The sequence below is a fragment of the Orbicella franksi genome, chromosome 11 (assembly GCF_964199315.1).
Source record: "Orbicella franksi chromosome 11, jaOrbFran1.1, whole genome shotgun sequence".
NCBI lineage: Eukaryota > Metazoa > Cnidaria > Anthozoa > Scleractinia > Merulinidae > Orbicella > Orbicella franksi.
In genome coordinates, this window is record NC_138155.1 from 6,895,556 (window position 1) to 6,910,164 (window position 14,609).

Genomic DNA, 14,609 nt, shown 5'->3' on the forward strand with positions numbered 1-14,609 from the left:
CGGTAAAGAAGACATTTGCTACATTTTTGCACTTCCAACGGAAGCTTATGAGCTGTATTTGTCATTGTCGCCATAGTTCCCTCGTCGCCTGGCATCTTTTAGGAGACGATAAAGACTCACTGACAAACGATTCAAAATAATTTATTTTTTGTGGTAGAAAGTCTGCTGACACAAGCATGTAACTATGATAATTATTGAAATCTAGCTCTACACATCTTAACATACAGTACTTCTTGCTTTCTTAACTGCAACTTCTTTGGACTGAGTTTGATGTTCTTCTTGCGGCAACGCTCAAGGAGGGCAATTAAGTTCTAATGATGATCCTGAACTGCACTTTCGTAGGTATCACATTTATGCATGCAGAGTATGTCATCTACTATGTCTTCCTTACCACTGAGATTCTGGAGACTTTCATGAATTCTCGCTGATACTCTTCGGGCATGGTCTTTACACCAAATGGGAGGCAGAGCCAGTGAAAGCGACCAAAGGGTGTGTGGAAGGTCACCTGCCAGAATCCGTGCCTGGCATCTAAAACAGAGAATACTTTTTCCTTGCTTTCCTTGCTTACATCTTCAATTGTTGGAAGAGGATAATTGAATCTCAGCAGAGCTTTGTTTGGGTCTTTTGGATCTATACAGGTTCTTAAATTCTCTGGCTTGTTGACTAGAACTAAGCTGGACACCCACTTGGTAGGTTTTGTCATGGGGGTGATCAGAAAAGAATTCTGTAAGGCCCAAGAGAGTGAAAAGAATATTTGGATGCCAGTAAGGATGAATTTAAAAAAACGAAAGCTTGCCAGCTTGTGACCGAACTTGAGGAGCGATTAGGTGAAAAAGAAGAATCTGGCAAGCGTGCTCAAAAGAAAATGGAGGAAGAATATGCCCGTTGTCAAAAAGGAGATCGCAAAGAGAAATATTCGAAGCTCGAAGGTGCTATAAATGAAGAGCTTGAGTTGTCGCCTCCAAGCCCGCCAAAACGGGATGTTAAGCCAGAAGAGGAGTGAAAGACTGTTGAAGAATCGCCCAAACATGAGCTCGGGAAAGACATGTGGAAACAATTGATGAGGGGTTCTATTCCGTTATTTTAGTGGAGACAAGCAGTTGTATGGAAGCTGGAAGGCAGCATTTATGGCTTGTGTTGACAGAGTGCCAGCCACTGCAGAGCATAAATTGTTGCAACTAAAGAAGTACCTATCTGGAGAAGTGTTTGCAGCAGTTGAGAGCTTAGGACATTTCGTTGAGGTCTCGGAAGCAGCCAAGAGCAGATTGGAGAGAAAATTTGGTGGTCAACGTCGTCAGATCAATTTGCACTGAGAGGAATTGCACCAGTTCCGACCAATTCGTCCTGGAAATGCCAAGGACCTAGAAAGGTTGGCAGACTTACTGGAAGTGATTGTCATAAATCTGAAAGAGGCCGGAAGAAAAGAGAAACTTGGCAATGAGTCCTTGTACAAGAAGGTACAAACAAAATGACTAATACCATGCTTGCTAATTACAACAGATGTGTTTTTGAGCAGAAAAAATTGGAATGCGTTGAGACACTTCGTGAGTGGATCATACAAGAAGCTGAATTCCAGACTGTTGTGGAAGAGACATTGTGTTGGCTGACACGAAAATGTAGAGATATCTCACACACATTCTTTGGTCGGACAAGCAGTTCAGGAAAGTCTGTTAGCACAAATTGCCCACTTTGTAAGAAAGATCATCCATTGTGAAGCTGCGAAGAGTTTGAGAAAATGGATGTGCAAAGTAGTTGGCAAAAGGGTAAATAGCTAAGACTGTGTTATCATTGCCTCAGAAGAAGTTACAAGGGAAGGCAATGTGCTCAAAATAGTCGGTGTGGTATTGATGGCTGTCAAAAAATGCACAATCAGGTATGCATGGAGATCAGTTGTAAATGATGGTAGTGCTAGCAAGTCAAAAGTGATAGAGACAGAGAGGAGCCTACCCTTGGACATGGGAGCTAGTGAAAACAATGCATGCAGTTTTCGCACGGAGGGGGAGCGGAGTACCCATCCTGAACACTCCTTAACAACAACCATGGCAACCACAAAAGTTCCATAGCCAGCAAAGTATCTCACCTTGCGTACAGTACCAATAGTGGTGAAGAATGGGGAGCAAAGAATGATTGTAAATGCCTTACTAGATGACGGAAGCACAAAGACCTACATAAATGGTGATGTGGCTGCTGAGCTAGGATTGGAGGGAAGTACCCAACGGATCACAGTTAGTGTGTTAAATGGTGAGGAAGATTCCTTTAAAGCCATGCCAGTGGAGTTTGACCTGAAGAGTATCGATGGCAAGACTCGAGCAAGATTTTCAGCATTTACAGCAACATGGGTGACTGGGAACATGAGACCAGCTAACTGGAAAGGGCAATCGGGAAGTGGAAGTACCTGCAAGGTGCTAACTTCCCCAATCTTGACCCTCGGCCAATCATTGACATGTTGATTGGCACGGACTATGCCGAGTTGCACTTTTCCATTAGAGATGTCCGTGGCCAACCTGGGGAGCCGGTGGCTCGATTGACACCTTCAAGCTGGACGTGTATTGGTTCACCTGGGCTGACAGAGGACAGCGTGCCACAGACAAATTTCAACATGGCCTATTTTGCTCACTAGCAAGAGAAAGAATTGAGCTCTATATTACAGAAGTTATGGGAGGTCCACTTATCTGGTTCAATCACAGAAAAATAGCTGCTGAAAAAAAGAGGAAGCGTCAGCAATAAAAACATTTGAGAGCCTAGTGCAGTTCAAAGGGGAATGATATGAAATAGACATGCCATGCCATAGAAACCAAATGCCCCAAGTTACCAAACAGCTATGAGATGGCAGTGAACCAGTTGATCAGCACTGCAAAGATACTTCTGATGGATCCTCAGCTAGTGGGGTCGTATTCAGACGTCATCAGCAAGTACAAACAGAAGGGCTTAGTTTCTAAAGTAACACCCTCTAAGACAGAAGAGAAGGCCTGGTATCTTCCAAACTTCGCAATTGTGAGACCTGAAAAGACAACTACAAAGACTAGGGTGGTTTTCAATGCCTCTGCAAAATTTGATGGACTGTCATTGAATGACCTCATCTGCCAAGGACCAAAACTCCAAAGGGATATCTTTGATGTACTGCTATGTTTTCGATGGTTTCCAGTAGCCCTAGTATGTGACATTGCAGAGATGTATCTTAGAATTGGGATATCACCCTCAAGTAGACCGTTACATTGTTTCTTGTGTAGGGACGTAGATCAGTCAAGACCTTGAGATGTTCATCAGTTCATTAGCTTTGTCTTTGGAGTTAACTTGTGCCCCTATCAAGCACAATTTCTTTCTCAGAAGCATGCAAAGGAAAAAACCAAGAGCACTACCCGAAAGCTGCCAAGAAGATCTTGGAGTCTACATACATGGATGACAGCATGGACTCTTCCACTAGCAAAAAGGAGTGCATAAAACTTTATGAGGAACTATCAGCACTGTAGGGGTCCGCAGGTATGCATGCCAGAAAGTGGCTTCCAACTCAGAGCAAGTACTTAAGAAGATACCTGAAGAGGACAGGGTTGCAGAAGTGGACTTGAACAAAGGATATTTGCCGTCAATGAACATAATTTCATGCAGCTCAATATGTCTTTGAATAATGAAGCCTTCACGTCTGCACACTATGGTGTGGTCTACATCAGAAACATCTCCACACATACAAGAAGACAGAGTGTTGCTTATTTGCCAATCATAATTATCTCAAATGAATAGCATCCTTGAATTCTCTTTTATTTAAAGTGAAGTCCACATCTTTAACTGGGATGACTGTAAGCCAGCTGGATGTCCCTTTCTCTGCAGCAAGGTTGGCAGCTCTTTCAGTTTGTTCAGGAAGGGCATTCTTCACTTCCTCTAGGTTTTCTCTAAGGTGCGCATCCTTATCTCTATGGTTACATTGCTGCAGAGATCTAATAATCTTCCACGATCTTGTGCATCTGCACCACTATCTGTTCGACTAGTGGTTCAGTCATTGAAGTTGAAGCTTCGTTATTATTATTATTATTATTATTATTATTATTATCATTATTATTATTATTAGTAGTAGTATTGTTGTTGTTATTATTATTATTACTAGTACTACTTTTATTGTTATTATTATTTTTTTTCTTTCAGTACGTTCATGTTCTTCTCTAACAGCCCCTCAGAACGGTCTTATATTCCCATACATGTGCACGTCTCTTCCGGTCAGCGGAACTAACTGTTCTTTCAGATGCAGAGATGGCTTCGTAAGCAACAACGGCATTACCTCAATTTATTGCGGGAATGACGGAAAATGGAACAGAAATGAATCGTCAATTTCAAAATGCATTGGTAAGCAGTTTTTCAGTTGTTTGGCATATGACACCAGATAGCCAAGTCATGTCACTTTCTTTTGCCCAGCTGTAAACACAGGCTTGTTTTTTTGTGTTTCGGTTGCAAGTTAAGATGACGACCAAACACATCTGCCAATAGATCTTAGTGAAATATTGCGTTTGGTTTTCTTATGTTGAAAATATGAAGAACAATTGTTTTATTTACTGATGTTTGATGAATTAAGACATAGGTTACATCACAAGGGGACAAAATCAGCAATCTACCTCAATTTTAGAAAATGCTTTTTTGCCTAGCATTTTGCAATTCTGTGCGCCACTTCCTAGGTAAAAGAGGATAAAAATTATAATTCAATTTTCTAATGCAGAGCTATAATAAAAATGCTTAACATAAAATGTGCTATTTCAGTCGCAACATATTTGCCTTGAAAATGTTTGCACATCTAGGGAGCTGTACATGTATTACGCTGTATAACAAATCAATGTTGTGACTACTCAATCTACTCAGTTCGTTTAGTTCTTACTATTTTGAGTAGTTTTTTTTTTTTGCTTATTTAAGTTTAATTTATTTTTTTGCTATATCATATTCTATGTATAAGCAAATAAAATAGTTGTTGTTGAATGACCTTTTCTATGTCAACTGATTTCTACAGGAGTTAAATTAGGCACCTTAGGTAGAGAGTATGCTCCCTAGTGCTCTCATCATGAGTAATAAGTTAGTTATTGCTTGTAATATTATATTCCCACAGATGTTACTTCACCGGTGTTTATGAAGTGTCCTTCAGATATTCGTACAAGCATGAACATAAATTCTACAGCATTAGTCAATTGGACCGAACCTGTTGCCCTTGACAACAGCAACCTGTTACCACAAGTAACAGTTTTCCCACCAGGGATTAGCCCACCACACATGTTTAATAAGACTACTCTTGTTGTGTACACTGCAACGGATGCAAGTGGGAACAAGAAGGATTGCTCCTTTAGAGTTGTGTTGGAAGGTGATTCTGAAATATTTTGTCAACAGAGTATGATTATTATTAATATTAAATTGGTTGAATTAATTTTCAGTGTTTCTCCAGGTATCCTGAATTGTGTGGTATGATATTTATTTATTAAGCTGGTGATAGAACATTTTCAATAGTAACATTTCCGTTGATTTATTTCCATCACAGATAATTTAGGCCCACAGGTGGTATACTGCCCCCCAGACCAAAACATTACCGCTACGAGGATGAAGACAGTGGTAACGTGGAATGACCCTCAGTTTAAAGACAACAGCAACAGTCCATTGGTGATAACATGCAGTCATCAAAGTGGAACTGAGTTTTACTGGGGAACCTGGAATGTGCATTGCTTAGCCTTTGATAGTAATCCAGATAACGATCCAGCTGTCTGCCAGTTCACACTCATGATTAAACGTAAGGCAAAAGTTCAAAAATTTAAAACAAATATTGAAGATGGACTACACCATGAAACACCGCACAAAACCACAAGTTAGTCTACATCCTTGACATGGAGGTCCATCTTAGCCACCCTTTTTGCTGAGTGTTTAAGCAACTTTAATATGTTAATAGTTGAGAAATTACTCCTCTGCTTAAATTCCTTCAATTCAGAAAGAATTACCTAAGTTTCCACCCTGAGTATGACATCGCTAATGTAACTGTGAACGCTATATCATAAGGGGAGCAGGGATGATGCAGTGGTGAGAGCGCTCGCCTCCCACCAATGCGGCTTGGGTTCAATCCCAGCCAGGTGATATACAGTGTGTGGGTTAAGTTTGTTGTTGGTTCTTGCCTTCCTCCGAGGGTTTTTCTCCCAGGTCTCTGGTTTTCCTCCCTCCACAAAAACCAACATTTCAAATTCCAATTCAACCAGGATAGAGGACGTGCAACAAAACATGCTAAGGCTGATGTGGCTTCCTATCTAAATATTTTTTAATTAAATATTGTAATACACTCTATACATTTTAATGTTCCTTATAATTCTCTCTACTTAGCAAAAGCATGTAGTGATCTACCAGCTCCCAAGGGAGGAGCTAAAGCTTGCGCTGACTGGATTTTTGGGATGTTTTGTACACCTTCTTGTAGCAACACAACGGATTTTGCTCAGCCTTTGCTTACAAGCATGTGGGTTTGTGGAGGAAAAGGAACTTGGATGCCAAGCAATCGGTTTCCGGACTGTACAAGTAAGTAAACTCTCATTACAAGCAGTATTAAATTATAGCATTGACAATAACATGCAAATGCCACGTCTACTATTAACCCTTATACTGTTGTGTTCCGAGGAAAACTTTGGTTTCTCAAGATAAAGTGCATACATACATATAACTCACATTGAGTAAAATTTAATATTTCGGTGTTTAAATGGATCAAAATTTAAACTGGGGACCACAGATTCAACGTATTGAAGCAATTGTGTTACTTCTTCATTTACCCATAACTAACCTTCGGTATATAAAGATATGAATGATCATCACAGTTATGTACACAACTTATGCAGTTGTGATATTAAAGCATAAAAAAAATTTAAAAAATAAAAAAAATTCAGGCTTAAATGGGTTACAAACCCATGGCCTCTGCCGGCTCTGCAATTTCCATACAGAGCTCTACCAGCTGGGAGCTTGTAATGTTGTGACCAGTTCCCAGTTGGCTTGAATTTTTTCTCTTCAATGGACAGATTGAAGTGAATTCTGTTTCTTACACTGAACCAACTGATAACCACTTGTGTTTCACATGTACAAAACACATGCAGTCTTTTAAAGTGTGGTCAATGGAGGCCACAATATAGACAGTCACCATCCGGCTGGATACCATAACGAAAAAGTTCTCTTCTTGTAACTAACTACAATTTGGTGCATAAATGTAAATTGAAGTTCTTTCAGCTTGGGCTCTTTACATAGCAGTTGCTTCATTTTTGGGGGCCCTTATGTTCTGCTATGTGTCTTAGTGTTATTTAGTAAAAATTACTTGTTCGAATTTTAATCAGGTCTATTTGTGTACATGTGGATTCGTCAAGTTGAAGATAGATATATGCCTCATTTCTTATTGTACTAGTTAACAGGTGTTTTGGGACGGCACTAATGACCTGAAAATTGAAGGAAATTAGTCTTTTTACAGGGATATGAGCCCTTTTTACAGTTCCTGGCACCATTTTGTAAAAGTAACCACCCAAATGATAATGAGGTCGAGGTTGACTCGGGTTGTAACTCGAAAAGAGATTTCAGTACGTAGGGCTGTTTCCGACGATTTTTTTAGCGAATGGATAGTGCTAACAGCATGTGGAGTAGCTATCTACTGTTTCTACTAAAAGAAAAGGGAAGCAGTGTGCCACTTTTGGATGTTCGAATGCATTGTATGGTGCAGACGGCTTACCAACACATTTTCATTTCTTCCATTTTGCGAAGGACGCCAAGCAAAGGAGTCAATGGTGCAACTGTACCAAACTTCAGTATGGAAAAGATGGCTTTTTCGTAACAAATTTGACGGTGGTTTGCTCTAAGCACTTAAGAAAAGAAGACATGTGCAAGAGTTTGAAGGGTCGCTGGTTCTTAGTGCCAGGTTTCTCATTCAGCATTTGTTTATGTTGACTCGTGTATGCTTATGTTCGACTTGTGTATGCTATGTTTGAGGCATTTAAGCTTAGATACACATGGTTGTTATTTTCACAAAGACACATTTAACTGAATGCCACAGTGAATCTAATTTCAGAGGACTAGATATAAAATCTCACGTACATGTATAACCTGGTATAATCATGACATTTTATTATAAAATTTAGTTCTTTATATTACAAAACAATTAAAATATATTAATGCGTTCCTCAAGTGCATGTATTTAACATAAGAGAATAGGAGCCATTAGGAGATCTCTAAAAGAGGCAATAGACCTCGACCACCTATATGTCATATAATAAAAAGACGCATTCAAAAATATGTATATACAAAGAAAAAAGGAAGCAATTTTATAAAAAAAACTCTTTTGTTATTTGTGTCTAAGTGCTGAACACTCACAATGTTCATGGACAGAGGAAGCTCCTAAACGAAAGGCTCCAACAAACAGAGAGCCTGTGCCAAAATAATCAAAAACAAATGATGTTGAAACTGAGGGGTTGTATATTGAAACTGCTTCATTAGATGATGATGTACACGCTACACCAGAATCTACACCAGAAGCTATTGAAACCACTCCACCAATTGATCCAGAAGCATAGTTCAATCATCGCTTGAGAGGATTGGACTGTCAGAACAGCAATCCTCCTCAGATGAGGAAAAAATTGCCTGACTAGGAAAAGAAATCCAGTTTTGTTGGAATGTCAATTTTCCCTAGGCAATATAAAAGGTGATAATGCAGCGGTTATATTTTACACTGGTTTTCCAAATTACAAGGCTTTAATGAGCTTTTGTCATTATGTAGAGCCAAACTTCAAAAAATGCTTGAGTGGCAAATCAGCCTTACCAAGAAAAAGACAGGAAAAAACCTGGTCCTTCAAGGAAACTTTCGTACCTTGACGAATTTCTTCTTGTTTTAATGAGACGGAAGACAGGACTATTTGCCTAAGATATCACAGATAGATTTGGAATCAGCACCAACCTTGTGTCATGTATTTGCATTATGTGGATAAATTGGAGATACAAAAGCTTTCCTCTCTCAACTCTCTTCGTAAGAATTTCAGGAAAGAGGGCCCCTTTGAAAAAATACTCAAGTCTGGGGAGAAGGTCTTCACTCTACCGACTGCTTTCAAAATAAATCTTCTCTTCGAACAGAGGCATTCCTTCTCCAAAATACACAACAAAAACAATACCTTTAAGGGCTAGGTTAGAAGCTGAATAGAGTTGACCTTGCACTTGAATGTAGTAGTCATAATTTCTTTTCATTTGTAATTGTTTCATCATTGAGTTTTTCCAGGAAAAAAAACAAAAACAAAAAAAAAAAAACGTTTTTTTCCTTTTGCAGGCATCTTCAACTGTCGTGCCTGCTTTGCTCAGAGGTGATTTTATCTCCATTCCCTACTTCTCGTTTGTAGCTACGTTCGTTACAATTCAATCCAGAGTAGCTGCTAGAAAGGGTTTTTCTTTGGACTGGAAAAGTCCCGCCTCATCCACCTTGACAGTGATCCCCTTTTCTGCCATATCTTTTATGTAAATGGCCACAGCTTTTCCCTTGTAAAATTAGCATACAGCATTACTTTTAGTTTCTTTGATGGCTTCACTTTAGTTTTAGCAGCTTTCCCAAAATTTGAGGCTGTCAGTAAAGATCTTTGTTTGTCAAACTATAGTTGGTTTTTGTTTTGTCCCCTTGTTAGACGTTCACTTTAACGAATCTCTTTATCAGGTACTGTCATGTTTGAAATGTGCTCATCTATCACGGGTTTGATTTCAGACCAAATTGCATTCCATGGCCACTCAGTTCAATTAATATTAAAAATATACCAAAATTTTAAGGCAAAGGTTCGCTCACTCAGAAACCTGCCATCACACATCGTGTCCAGGCATGCTCTCCCCAGTTGGTCTGATAGGGGACTGCTTCAGTATTGCAGAGGTCGTGGGTTCGAATCCCGTTCAAGACTGAAATTTTTTTTTCAAGCCTAAGTCTCACAGCTGCATAAGTTGAGTACACAACTGCGATGATCATTCATGTATTTGCCTCTTTCTCTGCACTTCAAATATATGATCTTTCATACGTTCACTTGTTTTCTAACATGTGGTATCATAAGTTAGGGTAGTGCTTGTAAAACCAGGTTGCATAAAGTTATAACCCAGCAGAATAAGTGCATCTGTAGCATGTTCTTTGCTAACAGGAGGGATACTGCTACACCATGCTACACTTTTTTCGGAATTCTCAAATTTGAAAATGTTTAAGTTAAAGTTTATCGCTTTACTCGTAGAATTATAAATGGTTCAACAACTATTCTAGCAATATTCCTTAGAACTCTTATTCAAGCCTCTGAAGTTAATTTACTACATGAAGTTTGCTACTAACTTAAATTTTGATAGGTAAATGCCTGAGTGAATAATAACTATCGCACCTGTACTTTGTCTTTGTCTATATTCCACATATAGCTTACTTACTATTTCCTATCTTTTAATAACGTTATTGTCTTTATTTATCAGTTTATGAGTATATTAATTTTTATTACTCATTTTGCACTTCATTTACAATAAGGTATATTAAACATATGTCTTAGATTTGTATTGTGGTTTGCACGGTGTAAAAATATGTCTTTAATGCAGAATATAAAAAATCGAAAATCTGAAATCATAATTAAAAAAAAAAACCACCACCACCGCCCCCCCCCCCCCCCCACCCTATCCTGTATGTCCTAGGGGTAGGTATTAACAAATTTATAGTTTCTAATGAATCAATCTTGTAGCTGTCAACCAATATATCAAGACAAATTATCAACGAAACATTTTGTCGATGTAAAATTTCATAGAAGTGTACCATCCCAACGATGTCAGGATGGCAATGGATTTGCACTACTACTATGGTGACTGCAATACACCGGAAGCCCAGGCACAAATAAAACAGAACTTCATCCAAGTATTGAATGAGTCTCTCTTCAAAGAAGTCTGTCAAGACCCAGCATTCAAGGAGAAGTGCAAGGCAGAAAATGTCAAGGTCACCTGTTCTGCAGTCACTTCTGTTGGCAGTAGGAGAAAGCGCAGTGTCGGTATGGTAATGTTACATTAAGGTTACTTTCATTAGATTTTAATTTACTTGCCTTCTTCAAATGTGGAAGTATTCAAGTCTTTGTTGCATTTAGAGTCTTGCCTTATTCAAATAAGTTCACTCCCAACAGTTCCCAAGTTTAAGAATAACCAATCAAACAAACAAACACAGTTTAAAAATATTGAAGGACCGTAGCCAGGGTTGAGCATAATAAAAATTTATAAACAATCTCTGGCTAAAAATGTTTACAGATATACGAGCTTTCGACTGTTAGATCTACAGTCTTCAACGGGTAAAGATGAATGACGAAATATAAATATAAATCATTTATATTCATATTTCGTCATTCATCTTTACCCGTCAAAGACTGTAGATCTAACAGTCGAAAGCTCGTATATCTGTAAACATTTTTAGCCAGAGATTGTTTTTAAATTTTAATTAAACACATTTTAGTTAAATGGGGCAATTTCACTATACCAGGGGCACCCAACGACTGTTTTCTCTCGAATGCTTTTAAACACTGTTTTAGGCTATCTGGAGTACTTTTTAAGCTCTGTAGGTTAATTTTAAGTTGTGCCAAAAAATTGTTTATCTGTTTGGTTATTCTAGGAGAACTTGAGTATTCTCGAATTTATTAGGGCTTTTTTTGTGCATTTCCCGGAAAACCTTAGGTCTTATCGCCTTTCCAAAAATGATAGCTGATCTTTTTTTCGGTACCCAAAATGACATTTTTAACAATCCGAAAACAACAGACATTAAATTTCTCATATCACGAAAGTTTGAGAATAAAAAAGGGGATTAAAGGCCCTCCGAACAAATAATTTTCCGAAACGATCCACTGGGTACCCCTCCTATACATTGCATTTGGTTGGCCACCCTCTAAGGTTTCATCAACAGACTTCAAAGGCATTTTACAACCTCAAACGGTAACAGTTAAATGCAAGTACCATCTACAGACCGCTTTCTACAGCAGAATGAGAAGTAACACGTGAAACCTCTTGTATGAAGCACGACTTATAAAACTTCCTTTTGTTTTTCAGACGATGTCAGTGAACACAGCAGAAACCGGCGAGCATTAATTTCACGAACAACAATCAGTTTAGATATCGTTGGTAAGATGGCAGGACTATTTTATGATTGAAATCTTAGCACAAGTCAACCCTCGGGAAATAAACTTTCTTTTTAAGTCTCTAAAGGGCTGTGTTTATTTAAGGGTTTATGCTACTATAAGGCACTATAATTTAATGAAGAAGACATGGCTTTTTTTTTTTTCAAAAACTACATTTAAAAATGTCCACAATTTTACCAAATCCGCTCAAGTTTCTGACTTTTTTTCCAGAATTATATATTCCAACATTTGTGGAAAAAGTCACACTTTACAGTAAATTCAGAGTATATGATTTCCGCAAATTGAAACGTCCGGTGATTAATGTATATAATGGTTCAAATCCATGTGGATAATGTTACCTTTGGGAGAAAGGGGTTGTCCTCGTAGGTTGTTCTCTTTAATTTTTTTGGTTTGTCTTATCTGACTTCACCTGGGTAGGTGCTCACCTGCTCTGAGCGTAGGTGTCTTACCACCCAGAAACCTGTCCAGTCGATTCATTGCCCTAAGGCTTAAATTAACTGCTAGGAGGCCACCACATTGCAAAAAATCATCCTTATAAATTAACACTCTAACAGGCAATCTCCTATTGTCAGCTTTGCCTTGATCTCATCGTTTTAGTTTGAAATCTCACTACAATAAACTTAGTTTCTCTTAACTCTTATAGTGGATCTGGATGGCATAGAAGCAAATGAAACCAAAGAAGGCCAGATTATGATTGGCACAGAAGGCATAAAGTTTGCCAAAAACATCAGCAGTCACATTAAAAGTGCAGTTGACAACGGCAGCTTCATCCTAACTGTCAATGGCACGGTGTTCATAACTAACAAAGAATCACTCAACATCTCAGAACCGAAGCCATTTTGTACCAAAGGACAAACTCTCAGAAATGGCTATTGCTGTAAGTATTGAATAGACTTTCATTAATTGTCGTGTTTTATACAGTAATGAAGCAACCAAACACAGGCATCGCCCTGTTTCAAATAAGCATTCATTGTAACTTCTAGCGATGAACTTCTAACAATGACATGTTTTTGGGATGAACAATTGGATATTCTAACAATGTAAAGAACCAAGCCCATGAAGACTCCCGTGATAGAGGAGAGGAAACGTCACAAAAACTGAGTTCGATCCCCCAAAAGGACGAGAGGAAATCATGGCATACACTATTGCGTTTTGCATGACAAACTTATTTTAGCACGTAATTCTGTGTGATGCTTTTTGACTCAAATACTTGCAGATGGAGGCATGTTCATTGATTCTGAAAGGTTCTGGAAATATGAATTCGTTGAGGAATAGTCATACATATACAGTCTTAAAGGAGAAATCGTGGTCTTTTATTGCAACCAAGCAAATTTAAACAGAACTTCAAATTATCTTTGTGATCTCTCCCTTGAATTCTTCTACTTACAGCGCAGTTAGAAGTGCAGTATAAAATAAAGTTTGCTTTTTAGTGCAAAGTGTATTATTGCGATAGTTTGGGGGGTTGACATCCGCTAATTCACTATTTCACTAAGGCACTATGACACTAAGGCACTATGATACTAAGGCACTATGACACTAAGGCCATAAGGTGTAAACTTTAATGTTTGTTTAATTAATTAATTTCAATTAATAAATTAGGCCTGCCGCAAAGGGGGTGGGATGGGGTAGGTACTTGTGGGCACTACCTAAAACGCGCAGTACTTACACTACTTCTTTGATTACTTCACAAAGCTAAATATTTGTTTCAGAAAACCCCTTGCTTTCCTTGCGGTACTTTTCTCTTTAGAACAAAACCAATATTTGCTGAAAACACACGTGCAGACTAATAAGCGTTAGTGTCAAATGCATATCAGGTGGAAGATACATCTCATAAGATCACACACTAATATTGAGTGCTTTTCCCTGTGGTAGGACTCTAACATGTCATACGCATGCATTCTAGCATCGTTTAATAGCGTGATAAAAGAACACTGCTGTGACTGCGTATCTTTTAGAATTATGCCAACTTGGTTCAAGAAATATCATCTGTTGTTTCCAAACTACACTAGTGCATTTATTTCATCCTTTAATTATCTCATCAAAGAGGCCAAAAATTTCATATCTTAGCAGCGGAAACTTTCCCAAGTAACTGGCATTAAAACTTGTCAAATTGTTCAAAAGAGGGGTTTTATTGGTAAATCAAAGCTGGCAACAGAATGCGCTGTTCCGTGACAGTTTGATTATTAGATTCATTCTTGTTTATTGGCGAAAAGAAAATTTGCGTGTTAAATAAAACAAATCGTTCCTCTTCTATTTCTTCATCCAACGTTCAACTTTCCTCCAGTTATCTCCAGCCATTTATCTCCAACTGTGATAAAGATACAAGCACATCTTCCGTTTGTTTTCGCGAAAGTAAGAGTTTCATGTTACGTACCTTTGCGCGGAAATCAAAAGTATCAAGTTACATACGTTGGCGTGAAAAGTAAAATTGTCACATTCATTTTTTTAATGTATTATAGCAACGTCACTACAAACCAG

At 38.3% G+C, this 14,609-nt stretch overlaps 1 protein-coding gene and 2 pseudogenes across 1 annotated transcript in view; 2 read left to right on the plus strand and 1 right to left on the minus strand.

Moving 5' to 3' along the window:
• The window catches only part of LOC145503288 (uncharacterized), a 109,142-nt gene that overhangs the window by 48,255 nt on the left and 46,278 nt on the right, over positions 1-14,609 (plus strand). Inside the window, exons 14-20 of the mRNA XM_081482779.1 lie at positions 4,138-4,335; positions 5,084-5,332; positions 5,507-5,752; positions 6,331-6,519; positions 10,767-11,003; positions 12,043-12,114; positions 12,775-13,008. Coding sequence (XP_081338905.1) covers positions 4,138-4,335; positions 5,084-5,332; positions 5,507-5,752; positions 6,331-6,519; positions 10,767-11,003; positions 12,043-12,114; positions 12,775-13,008 — 1,425 coding nt within the window. The remainder of the gene's footprint in view (positions 1-4,137; positions 4,336-5,083; positions 5,333-5,506; positions 5,753-6,330; positions 6,520-10,766; positions 11,004-12,042; positions 12,115-12,774; positions 13,009-14,609) is intronic.
• On the plus strand, positions 2,101-3,255 carry LOC145503289 (uncharacterized; annotated as a pseudogene).
• LOC145503290 (uncharacterized) lies at positions 8,887-10,388 on the minus strand (annotated as a pseudogene).